The 18,351-nt window shown below is 42.0% G+C and overlaps 4 protein-coding genes across 4 annotated transcripts in view; 2 read left to right on the top strand and 2 right to left on the bottom strand.

Annotated features, from left to right (window-relative positions):
* Positions 1-2,378, top strand: part of SARC_02188 (hypothetical protein) — a 3,281-nt gene extending 903 nt beyond the window's left edge. The window contains exons 2-3 of the mRNA XM_014304042.1: positions 608-1,165; positions 1,530-2,378. Of these exons, the coding sequence (XP_014159517.1) occupies positions 608-1,165; positions 1,530-2,268 (1,297 nt within the window). The 3' untranslated portion in view covers positions 2,269-2,378. The remainder of the gene's footprint in view (positions 1-607; positions 1,166-1,529) is intronic.
* A 2,952-nt stretch (positions 2,379-5,330) lies between these two features.
* SARC_02187 (hypothetical protein) lies at positions 5,331-8,620 on the top strand. The gene has a single exon (XM_014304041.1). The coding sequence runs from the start codon at positions 5,357-5,359 to the stop codon at positions 8,297-8,299; it is 2,943 nt and encodes a 980-aa protein (XP_014159516.1). The 5' UTR covers positions 5,331-5,356; the 3' UTR covers positions 8,300-8,620.
* Positions 8,621-10,334: 1,714 nt separating this feature from the next.
* On the bottom strand, positions 10,335-13,757 carry SARC_02186 (hypothetical protein). Its single transcript, XM_014304040.1, has one exon. It carries the CDS (start codon positions 13,698-13,700, stop codon positions 10,668-10,670), a length of 3,033 nt encoding a protein of 1,010 aa, XP_014159515.1. The 5' UTR covers positions 13,701-13,757; the 3' UTR covers positions 10,335-10,667.
* Positions 13,758-14,367: 610 nt separating this feature from the next.
* On the bottom strand, positions 14,368-16,898 carry SARC_02185 (hypothetical protein; the record flags this gene model as incomplete). The annotated part of the gene is made up of 4 exons (XM_014304039.1): positions 14,368-14,995; positions 15,232-15,498; positions 15,688-15,938; positions 16,316-16,898. 4 exons carry the CDS (start codon positions 16,896-16,898, stop codon positions 14,789-14,791), a joined length of 1,308 nt encoding a protein of 435 aa, XP_014159514.1. The 3' UTR covers positions 14,368-14,788.
* Positions 16,899-18,351: the final 1,453 nt, after the last annotated feature.

Below are 18,351 nucleotides of genomic sequence, written 5' to 3'. Positions count from 1 at the left end.
GTGTGTGTGTGTGTGTGTATATATATATATATTGTGTGTGTATTATATATATATATATATATATCTGTGTGTGTGTATGTGTGTGTGTGTGCGTTTGTATGTATATATGACTATTATTACATATGTATATATATATGTGTGCGTGTGAGTGTGTGGGAGTGTGTGTGTGTGTTTTTTACTTGTGTTTAGAATTATCTATATTTGTGTTTTTGTACATTGCATGTATGTATATTTGTATGTGTGTGGATCATATATATATATATTTATAATTTCGTAAATTGCATGTATATATGTATTTGTGTGGGTCATAAACTATGTATACATATATATATATATATCTATTTTTATCTATATATATATATATATGTATATGTATGTATATTATATATATATATATATATATATGTGTGTGTGTGTGTGTATATATGTATATATATGTATGTATATGTATGTATATGTATGTATGTATGTTTATATATATATATAAATATATGTATGTTATGTATATATATATATATATATGTATGGTTTCTGTGTCTATATAAATATATACTTTGGAGATTCCGTTCTCGTATCGATCTCAATTGCCATCACATTCTTTCTACAGCTCGAGTATGCGGGCCATGTGCGACCTTCTAGCCTTTGAGCCCACACGTGTGATATTACAGACCTATTTTGCGGACGATCAAAATCTGTACGCAGACACGTGCAGCAAGAGAGACCCCATAGCGAGCCAGGTAGCTCACAAAACACACGAGGTGGTGCCCATACCACCACATCTCACCGAAAAGGACCGAAACCGCATGCTAGATGCATACTTTGCGGACAAGGAGATGACACCTATAATTCCAGGCATGGTGCCAGTTCTAGATAAGATCGACAACGAAGAAGTTAATGTGCGTGAGGATCAGAAAGCTCGGACTATGGATGAGATTGCCAAACAGAACACGCGCTTGTCTCCGCCAAGCAATGGTCATTCGCAAGCATCGATAGATGAGTATGACACTACACACGAATTATATCACAGCCGCATGGTGGTTTGTCAGAGTGTGGAATTCATAAGAGTCATACTCAGTATATGCAAGATGGCTCGGGCACGTGTGCGGACCGATCCGGAAGCGTTCTGTCGGAGGGCGGCGATTGAGCTGCTCGACGGCATTCTCACGTATGTGTTGTTACATTGATTTACATCGATATGATAAATGTTAGTATGTAGATGTATTTCCTGAGAGAACGCGATGAAATGATGCTGTTTGATAATATAAGTTGCTGATATAATCGCCCACTGGTTCTTTGCGTGTAAAGCTAAAATGTATATCTTAATTTTTGCTACCTCGATCTTCGTACGTTCGTTTCTTTTTTTTTCAAAATAAGTGGGATGTACCGTGATCAACACTTGAATTGTCTTTGTATCTGATCAAACTTGCACTTGTAGTTCGTGCACATATGGTGTATAGAAGTACGGATGTTTTACATGCTTATTTACGGACATTTGAACTCATTTTCTTGCGGATTTGTATTTTTCTCAGCTCATATGCCTGTTGCTGCACACCAGAGTTGTCGCAACTGGCCGGATGTTTATATCGAGCCGGCGATAGTGACCCCGACACAGAAGTGCGTACCCGAGCAATTCATCTCATGTTGTCACTTATCCCGGAGGAAAAACTTCATTGTTTCAATCAAGCCCACGATTTCACAATGAATGGCGCCCCTGTAGATCATGTAGAATATGGTGCCCTAGCTGGAGGTCGCATGAATGGGAGCCACGAGATTTCCGATGACATAGTGAATTCGTCATCATTGTCAGACCTGTCGGTCGGTGTACAGCCTCCATCAAGACACGGAGCCTGCATACGTGCACGCATAGAGTTGTTTAAAATGTCTAAAGCCGCTTCACTTATCCAGCGATTCGAAACGGAGGAACCAGCTGTTAGACAAAGTGTTGCATACCAACTGAGACAGCTTTTATATTCCAAGACAGCTGCAGATAATGAGCAAGAAACGAACATGGGTACTGATATTACAGTCCCATCATGCGTGACATCTGTTGATTGTAAACCCGATGATAGCAAACCCTCAGCGCGCCCAACTAGTGCTGATGTGAGCTTGGATGGATGTTTGAGATGGTTAAGCGATGGCTCGTGCCTAGCGGCACTTAAGAGGGAAACGGTGCGTGGAGAGCTGCTATTGCGGGATCAGATTAGCCCTTTGGTCATCTTCAAACCGGTCTTGGATATGCAGGAAAATGCAATGGATTGTTATAATTAATTTCTGGAGCACACTAGAGCCGACATCATATCTGCCTGTCAATATATTACCTGCCGGGGTTCCTGGTTTGGGGTTCTTTTTGAGAATAAATACTGAGATTGAATAGCCGATAGAATTTATATCATTCTTTCAAATGCTCCTATCGAAAAATCCCTTAGATTCTGATATATATTTGAAACGCACTGAATCAATTTTGCGGCTAGAGAGTTAACGATATCCCGAGAGTATGAGATCAGATAGAACAATAGTCAACATAATTGTGTCAGACTTTCGCAGGGGGATACAGTAGTCCCAAACTTACCTGTGCGAGTACTGATTTTGCACAACATCCACTGAGATATTGAAAGCACGTTTATCGATTCTGGTGAACATCGCACGCTTCCTTCCATTTCAAAGACCATTACACATTTCATAAGCTTACTATGCGTGAATCTACATCAGCCTCAAGTGGTCCCGCGTGAACACAGGCCGAGGTGTTTCATTTATTGTCAAGAACAAATATCAACAATATAAACTATAAAGTCATCTTATTTTAGCTGCATTGAAAGTAGATGACTCAAGTCTCAAGAAGAAGCCTCGTTCTAATCAGAATGTGAATGCTTCAAATTATTTGTATCGCTCAGCGCGGCAGTACCTCTGGGCCCGCTCAGGCCGTCAGCCGATCAGTGAGCCACCATCAGCTCTCAGCCCTCAGCGCGGCTCAGAGCGTTATAACAACGCAGTCGGAATGGTTTGTGACGTGAAGGTCACGGAAATAGTTGGTCATCCAGGAGGAATTGACCTTAGTGGATAGTAGCGCAGCATGACCGGCAAGGGCGATTAGATAGTACCTGTTAATATGGTCCACTTCAATCCTGGATATTCGAACTTGCATTATAGTGAGACAAAGGCGAGGTGTATTCACTTGGGGATATGGACTACGAGGAAGATTGGTGATCACCGGGGGTCGAAGGATCGATGACTGGCGGATGGAATATTGAAAAGAAAAAGAGGGAACTCATTATTTAGTGGCTCCGAGCATTCAACTGTTTTTAGTGAACTCGAAAGAACAACCAATCAACTGAAGAATGATTAGTAAATATCTACATATCTTTCATTTTTATGTGTGGTCATCGCTCATGAAGTAGGAGTCTGTGGACCCCTCTGAGGCAGTGAGAGAGTCCCCTGATAGAGGCCTTGAAACCTGAGTCCCTGGCCCCTCACGACTCTCTTCTGGCCGGCCGCCTCACCCCTCTTGTATGATATAGCCCTTGGTGACTTGGTCCCCTCTTATTCCGGTATTCCCTACTCTCACACACTCTCTCTCTATGAGCCTACAATCCTACAGACTCTAGAGAATAGAGAGAAAAATACCACATATTTGTAGATTCAAATTTAATTTTCTTGAACCAAATCTGAAATCCCATGACTGCAAAAAATGAGAAAAATAATCATACTCTAAATATATTTTTGAGTATTTATTTACTATATTTAGAGAGACTGTCCGAAGGAAAATCCGTTTTGTATTTTTACAAAACATATTCACCTCCTACAGTGAGTCACTAACCCCATATCGTTATAAGTTGCAACGCAAATCTTCCATTTCAGTTTCCCGTTTATAGTATTAGGCCATATTCCAGGTCAGGCAATAGGCATATACACCAACATTTTGTCCTGACGAAATATTCTGATGTCAAAATTGAGATAGAATTGTTATGAATAGGTGCGCTATCCAGGTCATAATATACAGGACAAAATATACCAAAATACGTTGCAACTAAAAAATAGTCCGTTAAACGTTGAAAAGTCAACTTTTATATACATGACGCCAAACGTTATGAGGATAATGAGGTTAGCCTAAGTCTGTAGTCGGGCCGTCTGCGTTTCAATTTTGTTCTTTTTTAGTATTTTTATTTGATTTTTGTTAAAAACAAAAAGAACTAAAAAAAGCAAATCAATAAATAACTCTCTGTGTCCGGTGTGTTTTAGACTGACAATTATAAGAGCATAGAAGTAGTGCTTTATTGTGGTGCCCGGCAATACTGTGAACTTGTGTGAAGTCTGGAGTCTCTGGACTACATGTGGCTCTTTTTGTATTATTCTTTTACTTTCAAGTCACTGTCTCAGCCTTTCAAGTCTCTGTCTGAAGTCTCAGGGCTCAGGGTGCCTCAGGCTCCTGACTCTCACTCTCTGCTCTCAAGTCTCAGCCTCGCGGACAGAGGCAGAAGCCAAAGTAGGCACTGAAATCTGATCAGTGTTATGACTGATGAGTCATGACTCATGAATGAGGACTGATGACTGATGTCAGATGTCAGACAAAAATGGTGAGATACATATTTATTGTAAAAAAATAACAGCTAAATAAGAAATATCGAAAAACAAACTTTTTTGTTTACAAATAAATATATTCGAACCTATTGTATTTATTTATATAGGAGTGGTCAGCAGATCTGAAACGGGGTCTCGGGACTCGGGACTCGGGGTCCGGGGATGCCGAATTGCCAATGAGTATCCAGTGTCCACTATCCACTGTCCAGCTAACTGTCCAGTGACAAATTGACAATGAGTGAAACACTGAATTCTGAATTCTGAATTCAAGCATCAGCTCGTAAAGATTCAAGATTGTTTTCTTTTTGTACATTCATACATATAGTCATATTCATAGAACTGAGTTTGACAAACCAGACTCCCAGTCTCCAAGGGTGTAAGTGAACCACAAAACTCAAAACTAAAAATATATAATTGCTCGCTGTTGAGAGTCAGCTCCTTGTATTCCTTTACAATAAAAAGAGTAATCATTCTTTTACAGACATTTGTGTGATCGATTTCGAAGCTACTGGTGGAAAATTTACTGATACGAGTTTGTCTTTCCTGATACAAGTTGTTACACTTGTCAGGTGCGACTATGGAATTACAGGAACTGTCCTGCGATTTGTATTCGGGCACCATGGAATGAAAGCTTGGTCTGTGAAATTTTTAGTGGAATTACCAGATTGCTGTTGTAATATCCGCCGGCTGTGCGATATATATTGTGAGAACCTGTTCCCCAGTGAAGTATATTCTTCCTTTCGAGTAAGAGGTATTTCTACAGCCGCTGTATACATCAGCAATGAAGTTACAAGCATGTTTAGTTTTCACACTTGTTGCTGCTACACTCGTTGCTGCTACCAGTGTTAGACAAGCAGCTGCTGCTGATCCCGCAGCACCAACGGACCATCCCAATACAGAGGCAGTAGATACGACTCGTACGATTCTACCTATGCCTTCCACAACTATATTGCAGATGCCCAGTTATGAGACGACATGTGGTGAGCAAAAACACCTGCGCTGTGAGGAACACTTCCGTGCTAGTGTGGATTCGGCGAAAATTTGCTGTAGATTCGAGGGCGAATGTGGTGATACCGGTATGCCTCGATGTGGTCATGCAACTTGTTGCACTGACCATAGTGGCGATTCAACGGATATTACAAAGTCGAAAGAACTGACATGCACTTGTGCGGGAGCTGTGGTGAACGGTAAATGTTACAAAACTGTGCAGGAAGCGATGGATGTCGATGGCTCCGAGAACACCGTATATATTGGCGGTACGAAGACAATTGTGGAACCAATCTATTTTACTAATCGGGTCATCACCGTAGCCGGTGTAACTTGCGATGGCACTCGAGCCAAAATTGTAGCTGATTTTGATTCGAAGACCGAGGCGGCTTTTGAAGCTAGTCGTTGGGACCAAAAAATGATCTTCAGCGATTTAGATATAACCGGAGTTGAGGGTAAATCTAGTGCTGGTATACATGGTCGAGGCAACGAAGAGGATGCTGGGCACCAAATGGTTGATCTGACCCTCCTCAATGTACACATTTACGACATGTGGTGCCAACGGACAGGCTGTGGGATATTCCTAGGCGGAGCTAAGAAATTGTATACGGACGATGACTGCATTTTTAGAAATCTTACGTTGCAATCATCAGACCATAACCTTTATGCAGGTGGGGCCGCTGTTGGAGTGGTGTATCTCCCTCGTGGAAACAATATTACGCTCCGAGGTACATTCAAAGACAATTCAGCGAGTTACGAAGGAGGGTCTGCTCATAGCAGTGGAGGCGCCGTATATCTGGATTTCGTGGCTGGGGAGGTGCTGCTGAATGGAAAGTTTGAGAACAATCAAGCCAATCAGGGTGGTGCCGTTAATATTCAGGGAAATTTTGGAAACATCACATTCGATGGCCTGTATAAATCGAATATAGCCATTGATGGAGGTTTTGGGGCACGCGCTGGCGCCGTCCGCGTACAATCTCTCCGCAGTACAAGCTTCACACGCATGAACGGTGACTTCATCGGTAACATTGCCCAGGGTCGCGGTGGTGTACTTGCTACTAACTCCCATCAATCAAACTCCCAGCTTATTTTCGATGGTCACTACCATGCTAATGTTGCTGCCGAGAGGGGTGGTGTGTGGAATTTCTGGTCCGCCAGTACCGTATACCGAGGTGATACTGTATTATACAAAACAGCCCAGTTCACAAACAATGCTGCACACGGCGATGCCGATGCCTCAAGTATCTACTATGTCAGCGGCAACCCATCCGCTAAACCTGCTTTACCTAAAAATCCCAGCGCGAAGTTTGCAGAAATTGAATGGAATGGCACAACTACGGCTGTTTATGGAAATACCACTGGAGTAGTCCTTTACACAGAGCAAGATGTCAATAACGACAACAAATGGTTCAAACTCACTGAGAGTATACGATATGCGGGTCATCTTCCCAGTATCACATTTGACGAGTATGTCTATGGCAAAAAAAAGGAAATCGCGACTCAGAGGTACGTGGAGAAAGTGGAAGTCCTTGAAGAAAGATACGCAACGAAGTTTGATGCGGCACTTTCCAAAGCAGAGATTGATGAGGCTAGGGTGCTCCAGAGATTCACAAATGCAACAATACGCATTAACGAGCGGTTCGACAATGCAGACAAGGACTGGCAGGTCAAACTTGAGAACAAGACGGCAAAAATCAACGATCGATTCGATTCTGCCGCAGCGAAAGCGAACTTGCGTTTTGAGGAAGCGTCCGCGAAAGCTAATGACAGGTACACCACAAAACTGTCTACCGCAAATGAACGATATGCTTCTTATGATCCAACGGCTGAGAATAATAAGTACTCCGAGGCTAACGACAAGATTGCGCAGCGATATCAGGATGCAATTGGACGTGCCGAGCTCGAGCGTAACAATGCTACCGAGCGTGCTGAACAACGATTCGCGGCTGACATGGAAAAGATCAACGCTACCTACATTGCAAATGAACTTGAAGTCCTGACACGGTACAACGAAAAATCCCAGGATGCTACTGATAAGTTTCTCGAGGAGAAGAAGGTGGCCTTGGCTCGCGCTGATCCCACGGAAGCTCTGAGTTCCGCGGAAACGAAGAAAGCCAAAAATATACAAGCTGCGGATGATGAGAAAACGGATGATTTGGAACGATTCAACAATGTTCGACAAGAAAAGTCCGAAGAAGCTGAGGCTAAGAAAAAGACTGCGTTGGCAGCTGTGGAGGAAAGGTATCGAGCTGCAGAGGAAGCTGCCAGTGTGAAACGGGATGAGGATCTTGTGGCAGTCGAGGTAGATCTTCAAAGTCGTCAGAGTGTAGCAGAAGATAAAAGAGATGCAGCTATACGCGAGGCTACGCAGAGGCAAACTGATGACCTTGCTGCGGCGGAGTCGAAACGGGAGGAGTCTTTGGCCGCTGCCGAATCCAAGAGAGATTTTGATTTTGAAGGTTTGGACACGTACGATGATGATATGGCAGCTGCCAAGCAAAAGTTTGAGGATGATCTGGCGATCGCGGAGCAGAAGAAAATCGACGATTTGGCAGTCGTTGACGATAAAAATCAAACCAGGATCGATGCGGTACAAGCTGTTAAAGATTTTCAGCAAGCGCAAGCCAATTTAATTCGCGATAATATTATGGCTGGAAAACCATCGATGGAGGGTGTGGATAAGATTGTTCTGGGCGCCGAAAGGACAGATGATGATGATTCTGAAAGCGAAAATTAAACGATCAAGAAGTTCAGTTAGAATGATGCTGGGAAAATGATGTTGATGGTAACATTGACGCTTAGCGAATCTTGAAGATTCCAATGAAGTGTAAATCACACATACTTGAAAACAAACAATACAAATGACCATATTAACCAAACCGGAAGATACAGACTAATAATATCGGAACTTGTCCAAACTTACCAATATACAATTATATAATGGTGTACAAATGTGTAGTTTTAATGAGCTTCATTCATCAGATTGACTGTAACATACAGTAGAGATTTTCTACAAATTGAATTATAGATTGGTTGGAATAAAACAGCGATTTATGCTATTAACAGATCCAAATTCTAACACAGAATGCACAGACTGTGACAATTTGAACATCATGTCTTTGCACATTAATTTTAATCCAGAAATTGAGCATGTACTTATAATACTCAAATGTATCATTCTGCCTTATGTAACAATCTCTTTGCTTCAGCACTTTGCGTGTTGTAGGTATGTTGGATATTTCGCCACGCAACCCAGCGCTGTTTATGAGCTATCAATGTTCATATTAGTTATAAACTGTGGTAACTCGCAAGCGTGGTGGCAATGCTTTAGCTCTATCACAACAAATGTTTTGGAGTAATTTTGTGACAACGGTTCCGAAACCATGACATGGATAATCTCTATGCCTTGGCCATCGAATAATCGTATATTGTTTACACAATTCGTCGCGCATTGTCACGAGGCCACAGCATCCGCTCACGGTCTTCAATGTTGATAATCATGTACGTGTGTTGATTATCATATTTGTTGATAATTATATTTGCCTTGTTGTTGGACAATTGGTTTGTGTGATGATATATATCGAGGTCTGCTTGTAAAGGTTATAGAGAAGAAAGATCTATAGCGACGAGGTTACGGAATTGGCAATTTGAGTAAAATAATTGCGATCTATTCTGAGGGTTTACACTCATCGACCGCACACAACACTACAAATGTGACATATTGAGTGCTCATGCATATCAAGGCAGTCACCCTGTAAACGGCCTCATTCGACTCAACAATAAACTACATCTTGAGTCGACACACCATTATTGAAATGAACAAGATTTCGCAACCTCCTCGGGTTCAAACCAGTACTGTTACCATTCGCGGCCGCGGTCATCACCGAGTTCTGCGAGTCTTATCGTCTTCACAATGCACTGATTTGTCAAATCAATTGTGAATAAATATAGTCGTTACCTGAATCCATCTCGAGTGGAACTTAGGTTGTAGCATATGACAACAAGACATGGCATATGACAAGCACATTAAATTCGCGACAATAACATGGTTGGAAAGTTATCGATGGAGGGTGTGGATATGAAGATTGTTTCGAGCGGCGAATTTGATCAAGTACATATAAAGTTGTGAGAATCATGATACTAAAACCGATAGTAGCATTGACACGTGGTGAATCTTTTGAATTTCAAAGCAATATAAGTGACAATATTCCAAAGCAAACAAGATATTCGAATTTACCGTACCATGATATAATGGGATATTGTTGTAGTTCACACGAACTACATCATATCAAATTGATTGTAACATACAAGATACACAGTTTTCTCAAATTGAAACATAGGTTGAAATACAAATTTGTTGGAATAAATCAAAGATAAATTTAGGCTTCACAATCTTGTTTCAGGTTCAGATTGTAACTTTGTCTTTGCTACATGCGAGAGCTCCGCACAATTGACGAGTATACTATAATATGAACTAGTGAAACTTAAGTAGGTCGTGACATATGAGAAGAAGACTATTGATCCGTCAGGAACCCAAAACTAGCGCTGGAAATTTTGCAATAATGTTGCCTGTGTCGAATATTGCCACAGTTTCGGCTGTACTCGGCTGTCTCGGCATCTAATCGAAAACTATAGCCGAGTGGCTAAGAACATGACAAAAGACGTCTGGATACAATTACCGAACAATCCTCGCAGGCGCCCAAGCCAATGCTTGTAGACGCTCAACTGTCGGTGTTGATGTTATATATCCAAATTGCCTTCGCAATCAAGTTGTCATAAAACCTTATGGTCGCTGTTTGTCCGAGTCATAAAGGTATCATCCACCTACTGAGTATTAGGTGTCTGTTCCAGCCCCGTCTCTCTGGACTCGTAGCCATTTGCACGCGCGCTTTATATGTGGTTTACGATTCCCAGTGAACAACTTTTAAATCCGATTTATTTATTTGGAAATCCTAGCAAAGGAAAGCATTAAACTTTTAGTATCTACATCAGTGTTTAGGTCGCAGAGTTATTCATCCCCATGCAACTTTAAGTATACCAAGTATTCATCCACGGCATAAGTATTCGTCGACCTCAAGAGTTTATATTTTAAATCTTGGGCTCGTTCACCGCCTCTCGGGCTTAATGATTTCCGGTTCCGAGTTGTCTTCTGACTCCGGTTTCGCATCTTCTGACTCGAGGTTGGTGTCGTCTGATTTGGAAGTGGAGCCATTCGATTCAAGCACGAGTCCTAGTTCCTGTATTTCCTCCTCACTGACGGGTTGAACCCATTGTAGAACATTAGTCATCGATGGTCTACCAGCCAGGATATTCTCGCGCAACACAGCAGCATTTTTCTGCATGAAAGCCTTCCTGAGTTCAGCTTCCTCCAGTCTCTCTAGCAACTTGGTCTGAGCCGCGGCCAGATCAGTTTTGCGCTTCTCCTCGGCAACAGCCAAATCAGCGTCAAACTTCTCCTGCGCAGCTGACATGGTGGGCTCATAAGTTTCCTCCATATAATGGGATGTCGAATTCTCTTTCTTGAGCTCTGCCGCGGCCAATTGCTCTTCACGTACCTTTTCAATGGCAGCCATGTCCGCATCTTTCTTGGCCGTTGCATCTTCCACTCTTTCGTCGAATTTCTCGATAGCCTGTCCTTTGCGACTGTTATAACGCTCCTCTGCTGCAGCCAGGTCTGCTTCCCGTTTCTCAGCTGGCTCATCTTTCAATTCGTCATATTTAGACTGTGCAGTGGCTATAGCATCATCTTTTTTCTCTTGAGCGACCTCAATCCTCTCTTGGCGTGTATCATCATATCCCTCGAGTTCCTCCATCTTTTTTTCCTCTGCAGATTGCAAACGCTCGTCTAATTTGGCCTGGGCTGTGTTCAAAGCCTCCGTAGGATCACTACGTGTGTACGCCTTCTCCTCATCAGCAATAAATTTCTGTTTAGCCTCGCTTATTCTATCGTTGTAGCGCGCGACCGCTTTTCCTTCGTTAAGACTGTATGTATTATCATAACTCTCTTTTGCGTCAATAAAGTTTATCTCGGCTTTCTGAATACTCTCCTCTAGCCGCTTCTCATTGCCGGCCGTAACAGTTTCGAATCGCTCCTGAATTTCGATTTGCGCAGCTTCAAATTCCGCTTGCAGAGCTTCCGGGTTGTTCAGTGCAAGCTCATCGTGTGCAGCTTGTATCTTGGCATCGTACCCTTCCATAGCAATCGATGTTTTGTTATCATAACGGACGTCACTCCTCTCTATGGCGGCATTGTAAGTCTCGGCGATGCTATCCGTCTTGTTGGCTAACCTAGAATCGTACTTCTCCGAGTGTTCCACGAAACGCTGTGAGATTATTTCAGTTGCGTTCTCGTATCTATCCAAGATTCTGGAAGTGTCGATTTCTGCCAAAAACTCCGCACGCTCTGTTTTGTTGACATACATCTCTTCCAAGGCTAAAATCTTTTCGGCGTATCTCTCGGCCGCCGAGGCGTTTCTCTCCTCCATCACTAAGTCCTCGTATGTAACATCGGGTAGATATCCACCAAAACGTAGGGATTGTGAGTAGTGAAACCACTCCTTTTCACTGAGACCGCTGTCCTCCGTCAATAACACGACCTCGCTGAAATTACCATACACAACTGTTGTTTCCCCATTCCACTCGGCCTCGGTGAGTTTTCCACTGGGATTTTTGGGGATGCTCTTCTTCGCTGAAGGGTAGCCACTAATAAAAAAAAGGTTGGAAAGCCCTTCGTCACCCGAAGTATTCTCGGTGAAAGTAGCATCGTCGTGCATCACTGTAGAACCTCTGTAGATAGTGCTGCCAGACCAAAAATTCCAAACACCACCCTTTTCGGCTGCAGCATTCGCGTGGAAATACCCATCAAGCAGCATATGGGATGAAGCCTGATGTGAATTAGTTGCCAGCACCCCACCGCGACCTTGGGCGATGTTACCTATAAAGTCACCTTTCAACTGCGTGAAACTGTTGACACGCAGCGACGAAACACGAACTGCGCCTGCACGTGCACCATAACCCCCGTCAATAGCTACGTTAGACTTATAAAGTCCATCGAAGGTGAGATTTCCGTGGTTAACTTGTACATTGACGGCACCTCCTTGGTTTGCTGTGTTGTTCTCGAACTTACCATCAAGAAGCGCATCGCCCGCCACATAATCTAGGTAGACAGCACCGCCACCACTGTGAATTGATCCTTCTTCGTAGCTTGCTATGTTGTCTGTGAATGTACCATGTATTTCCAAGGTATGGTCTTCAGGCAAATACACAACACCAATGGCGGCGCCTCCGGCATAGAGACTATCGTCGGAAGACATCAATTGAATATTTCGGAATACACAGTCTTCATCTGTGTACAGCCTCTTCGCACCTCCCAGGAATATGCCACATCCCACGCGCTGGCACCATAAATCGTATATATGCACATTAAGCAGAGTTAAATCTACCAATTGGTTACTCGCGTCATTTTCATTTCCTAGTCCGTGAATGCCCGCACTAGATTTACCAGGCACGCCAGTGATATCTAGATCCCGGAACAACATAGTTTGATCCCATCGAGTTGCCTCGAATGCCGCTTCAGTCTTGGAGTCGAAATCCGATACGATTTTGGCTCGCACGCCGTCACACATGACACCAGCGACCGTGATCAGTTTGTTTGAAAAATAGATCGGCTCTTCTATAGTTTTAGTGCCTCCGATGTAGACTGTGTCGTTGTATTCACTGTCTTTCATTGCCTCTTGTACCGTCTTGTAGCATTTGTTTTCGATCACCGCTCCGGCACAGTCACACGCTTTTTCCTTTGACTGGACTACTTGAGACGAGTCTTCCTCCGTGCCGGTACAGCAATTCACATGAGAGCACAGAGGCAAACCGGAATCACCACATTCGCCATCATACTCGCAGCATTTCTTGTCCATGTCCACTTCTGCCCCAAAATATTGATCACATCGTAGGCTGAGCTTAGCGCTGCATGTTGTCTCGTATCCTGGCATCTTCGTTATCGTTGTGGTAGGCATAGGAGTCAGTGTATTCTCTGCAGTCGTATTCGTGGCCGGTGCAACCGCTGGTGCTTGGCGCGTACTTGTTGCACAGACTTGGGTCGCCGTGGCGAATGATAGTAGCAAACATGTTTGCAATTTCATCGTGGAGCGAAAAGTTGTTCCTTGTTGTCGCGCGAAGTCGTTTCTTAATATCTCTTGCAAGCACAAGAATATGAACAGCCAACAACGTTTGATGGACACATATATACTTGCACAACGCAACGGGGGCGAGTGGGAGAGGGAGGGGGAGAGGAAGCTATAATCTGCATGTGTTGGAGCTGAGGCAAATATTAGGTTGACGGTGTATAAAATCAATTTTACACCAACTGCCACTCCAGTTCCAGTGAGCGGCAGCCTGGCAGCCTGTGGCTAGTCTACACTCTACAGCTCCGAGCTTTGCCATAACGGCATAACCAATTGATCTTTTTTTCTATAAATATTACAAAACATATGACATAGATTTCTGATTTTAGCCATTTTTTACATTGTAAAAACACAAAAAGAACAAAGTATTTACTTTTTACTCTAAACCAAATAGCTTTGTACTATAAATAATTTATATACCGGCATTTACAAATTTTAGGCCAATGGAATGATATTCGATATAGCAATATCCAATCCTTTTTTATTTAAAAATATAGTCCCCATCATTTTGAATATTTGATGCTCGGCCTACTAATCTAAACAGTCACATATGTAGTACATATGTCCATAACCTCTTGTTAGCAATATTTCTCATATGAACCATTTCTACAATGTAATTGTCTATGAAGTTATGAACAAATGGTTTACCCGTGTTGAGTGCTTAGTTATCACCACTTGGTTTCTTCTTATTTATTATAAGTCAACTTTTGCAATCATTAAAACCCGTGTCTGTATGTTATACTTTGTAGCCCTTCCTTTTCTACTCCCGACTTTCGGAATTAGTACATTTCATATGAAAGTTCCATTTTGTGGAAGACCAACCGTAAAGGTGTTCCCATTCCTGGTCTTGAGCGCGCCAGAATCAAGATAGGTTTCGTGCATGCCCTCCTGTTTTCACAATCTTCATTTTGCCAATCTATTGGCCCTAATCATGATCATCAATATCATTGATACCGTCCTGCTCACTAAAATCATACATTGTACTGAGCGAGATCAAAGTCCTCACTATTCCCTTATAAATTTGATTTAAACTTAATGAACTACTATTAGCCCTCGCTAATCGTCGAAATGTGCCTGTTGCGGCGATTGTAGCTCGAGACGGCGGACATGTACAAGTATAGCAACACAACACAGGCAACGCACATCACACCGCCAATCGCAAACGCTACTGTGGGGGTTGAGAAACCGGCTAGTAGCGGCATACAAATACGTCCTAAGGAACCGAAAGTGCCTATCCACCCCATCATTACACCCTGTTGAGGTAAAAAAAAAGAAGTTCTCTTAGAGTGGCAATTTGCAGATAGCTTTGGATGTGACGTGTAGATAGCATTGATACCATAAGGTGCTCCCAGGGTCATGCAAAGGTGAAATAATAAAGATTTTCAATGAGATACAGTGAGGCTCTACAAACGATATCAACGATACTGTAAACGTCTTGCGCAACTGAGCATGAATTGAATAGCCTAGGCCATGTGCTAGAATCACATACCTGTGGTCTGCCACCAAGAATTTTGCTGAAACTGGACATAATCGCCGTTGACTTGACCGGGAACCCGATGGACCAGATAAGATATAGTGAGAACATAAACAAAGGATAATGCGTAGATCCGGTAATGGCAAGTGTCGTACTGCCGATACCAATGCAGATAAACGCAAACATCAGCATGTAGTCCTCAGTCACGAAGCGCTTAGCCCAGATGGTGATGACAAAGGAAATCATTCCAAGGAAGCCAAGGGTTCCAAAAAACATTGAGGCCTGCAGTATTAGTAGAAAAGCAAATGATGCAAAAAGTCAACAATCAAGTGCTAGAATGAACTTAAAGTGAAACCCGATGATCAATGCAACTAAATCAGTAACGAGTAAAAAACAACGGTATTGAATTAAGTACTGTGAAATGTATTGAGGAGTGGGACAACTCGCAGATGCACGCTAACGACACCCTACCGCAATCGTGTCTTTCGATGGAAGGTGGTGAATCTCCAAGTACATGGGGGCCCCAAATGTCTCGACCAATGCGAGTATACATCTCGAAGAGAAGTTAAAAAATATGTACAGCCCGATTCCGATGTTGACCAGTCGCGTCCACTCCGCGTCTGACCATTTATCGGCCACAATCTTCTCTGCCTTCATCTCTCTTTGTAATTCTTCATTGTCCTCTGGCTCAGCCGCTTGAATACTGCGATACTCAACTCCATCTATATATGTTTATGTTACGGGAATAATAGTAGAGGTTCGTAATAGTGGTTTAGACACGAGCAAAAGCAGATTCATACACACATAAAAGTCGATATCATCACATATCGGTTACTCCGAAAGACAATACGGCCGACGGAAGTGAACGTTGCCAAGCGTTGCAATTACATAAAAACGTCCGTATTAGGACAAAGGAACGAGCCCACAATTGCCACACAAATCAGACAACATTTGAATATTCCAACGATCTTCCGAATACACATCTCCCGTTTGCAGTTAGATTAGCAAATGATTACAACCAACCCATTCACAAGTCGACACCGAGGATATGATTCCCGGCCCGAAAACTCGAGCACAAAGACAAACAAACTTGACATACGCGCAGAAATTGAAGGGCTCGACGGGTGGATGGGTTCAATCTGCTCAGTATAAAGGCTCGCGTCTACACCAGAGATATCCGTAAACACAAAAACGACCAAGAAGATAACAACCACATTGAACCCGGCAAGCACGAACGCAGGCGCTGTAAGCGAGTTAAACCACGCTCCATCCGACCTAGCTTTGGTTAGCGCCAGCGTTAAGAATGGTGATAGACCTAGGCCCACGAACTGGGCTGCACTATTGAGTGCCATGTACTTTGTCCTGTCTTCCACTGTTGAAATCTTGGCCGTGTGTGCGCGACACACAGCCAGAACGCCCGTGGAAGCGCCGGCGACCAAACGTGCACCCACGAGCAGAGTGGACGAGGGGTACACATACGTGAGCACATACATCAAGTTGCCCATCAAAGCGGCCAGGGATGTCGTGATGTACACAGTACGTTCGCCGACGTGATCCGATAAGTATCCCAGGATGGTAGAGGCGAACAAACGTCCGACTGAAAACACTGAGATCACTAAGCTTAGCAGATGCTTGGCCTCATGGTGCGACGAGGTTTCGCCATAGGCCACGTGCTCGACCATGCCCCACGTGGTGGAGATAAAAAGTCCGCGTGCGAATTCAAGCACCTGTTACAATGGACAATGGGACAATGGGAAGAAACTGTCAGTGTTAGAGCATTGTGCGGCATTGATGGATGTATGCTGCATATTGTAAGCGTGGATTGGTGACGTGTGCGCTAGATTGATTTTCTCGATTGATTTGGAGCAGATCCAAGAAGAGCAGCGGCGGAATCAGGGGTAATTGACTAATTACACTCTGTACGAATGTTACATTACATAGCACAAAACCATTGGACAATAATACATTCCAGTCGAGTGGTTTTCTTAAAAACACGTTACGTCAAGAAAAAATGGTCATACAAGCGCACTCGAAGGTTCATATCGTTCTGAATTAGATCGTAAAATATAAAATAGATGTAAAGGTATACATGAAAATCAGTTTGCACTAGACCATGAATTAAATGCAGATGTTCTCATACGAACGTGAAAAACATATTGGCACGTACAGGAGGTAGTATGTAGGTATGCATCTCCTCATAAATGCGTATAGAAATACCTTATAAGGCTGAAATAAATACAGCCTACAAGCAGACGAAAGAAGGAGTTGTATGAAGTGACGAGAGATAACCAAAATTAGCTAGATTATCGTTAACTACTTAACGAAAATAGTTTTAGGCGCAATATTACTGGTCAATCATACTTGAATAAAATCCTTTCCTTCAATTAAAACTTTTTAAGTAACAAGATGTCAATACCACAAGCATGTATGGATGTCTACATATATATATATATATATATATATATCAATCATCTAAAAGCACACATACATAGATGAAAAAAGGTAAAATATTGTATATATGTATGTGCATATATATATATATATATATATACATATATATATATATGCACATCCATATACAAATACATATACTTCATATATATATATATATATATATATATATGTATATGTATATATATAAATATAAATATATATATATGTGTGTGTGAGTGTGCAATTGTAAAATAAAATTATACAGATATACATAAATATATTTCGAAATATATATACATGTATAGTGCAATATATATAAACATATATTGTAATACACCTGAATATAATATATTGCAACATACCTGAACATAAACATAAAGATGTACGTTTTGTAAATACCAACTATACACACACACACGCACATATATATATATATATATATATAATATATAAACATGCATATCTGGTATTCACACACAAACATATATATATACATACATATATTCATTCGTCAAGATGAATATATTTTTAATTTAATACTGTTCGTATACCTATAACTATATCTCTACCTGTATCTATATCTATATCTATATTCTTGATATATATATATATATATATATATATATGTATAATATATAATATAAATGTATATACATATACATATATATATATATATATATATATATATATACGTATATATAT

The sequence above is a fragment of the Sphaeroforma arctica genome (genome assembly GCF_001186125.1).
Source record: "Sphaeroforma arctica JP610 unplaced genomic scaffold supercont1.96, whole genome shotgun sequence".
NCBI classification, from domain to species: Eukaryota; class Ichthyosporea; order Ichthyophonida; genus Sphaeroforma; species Sphaeroforma arctica.
This window is presented reverse-complemented; position numbering and strand designations above follow the sequence as displayed.

Coding starts and splice junctions, on each gene's coding strand:
- SARC_02187 (XM_014304041.1), top strand. CDS start 5,357: ATGAAGTTACAAGCATGTTTAGTTTTCACACTTGTTGCTGCTACACTC.
- SARC_02186 (XM_014304040.1), bottom strand. CDS start 13,700: ATGAAATTGCAAACATGTTTGCTACTATCATTCGCCACGGCGACCCAA.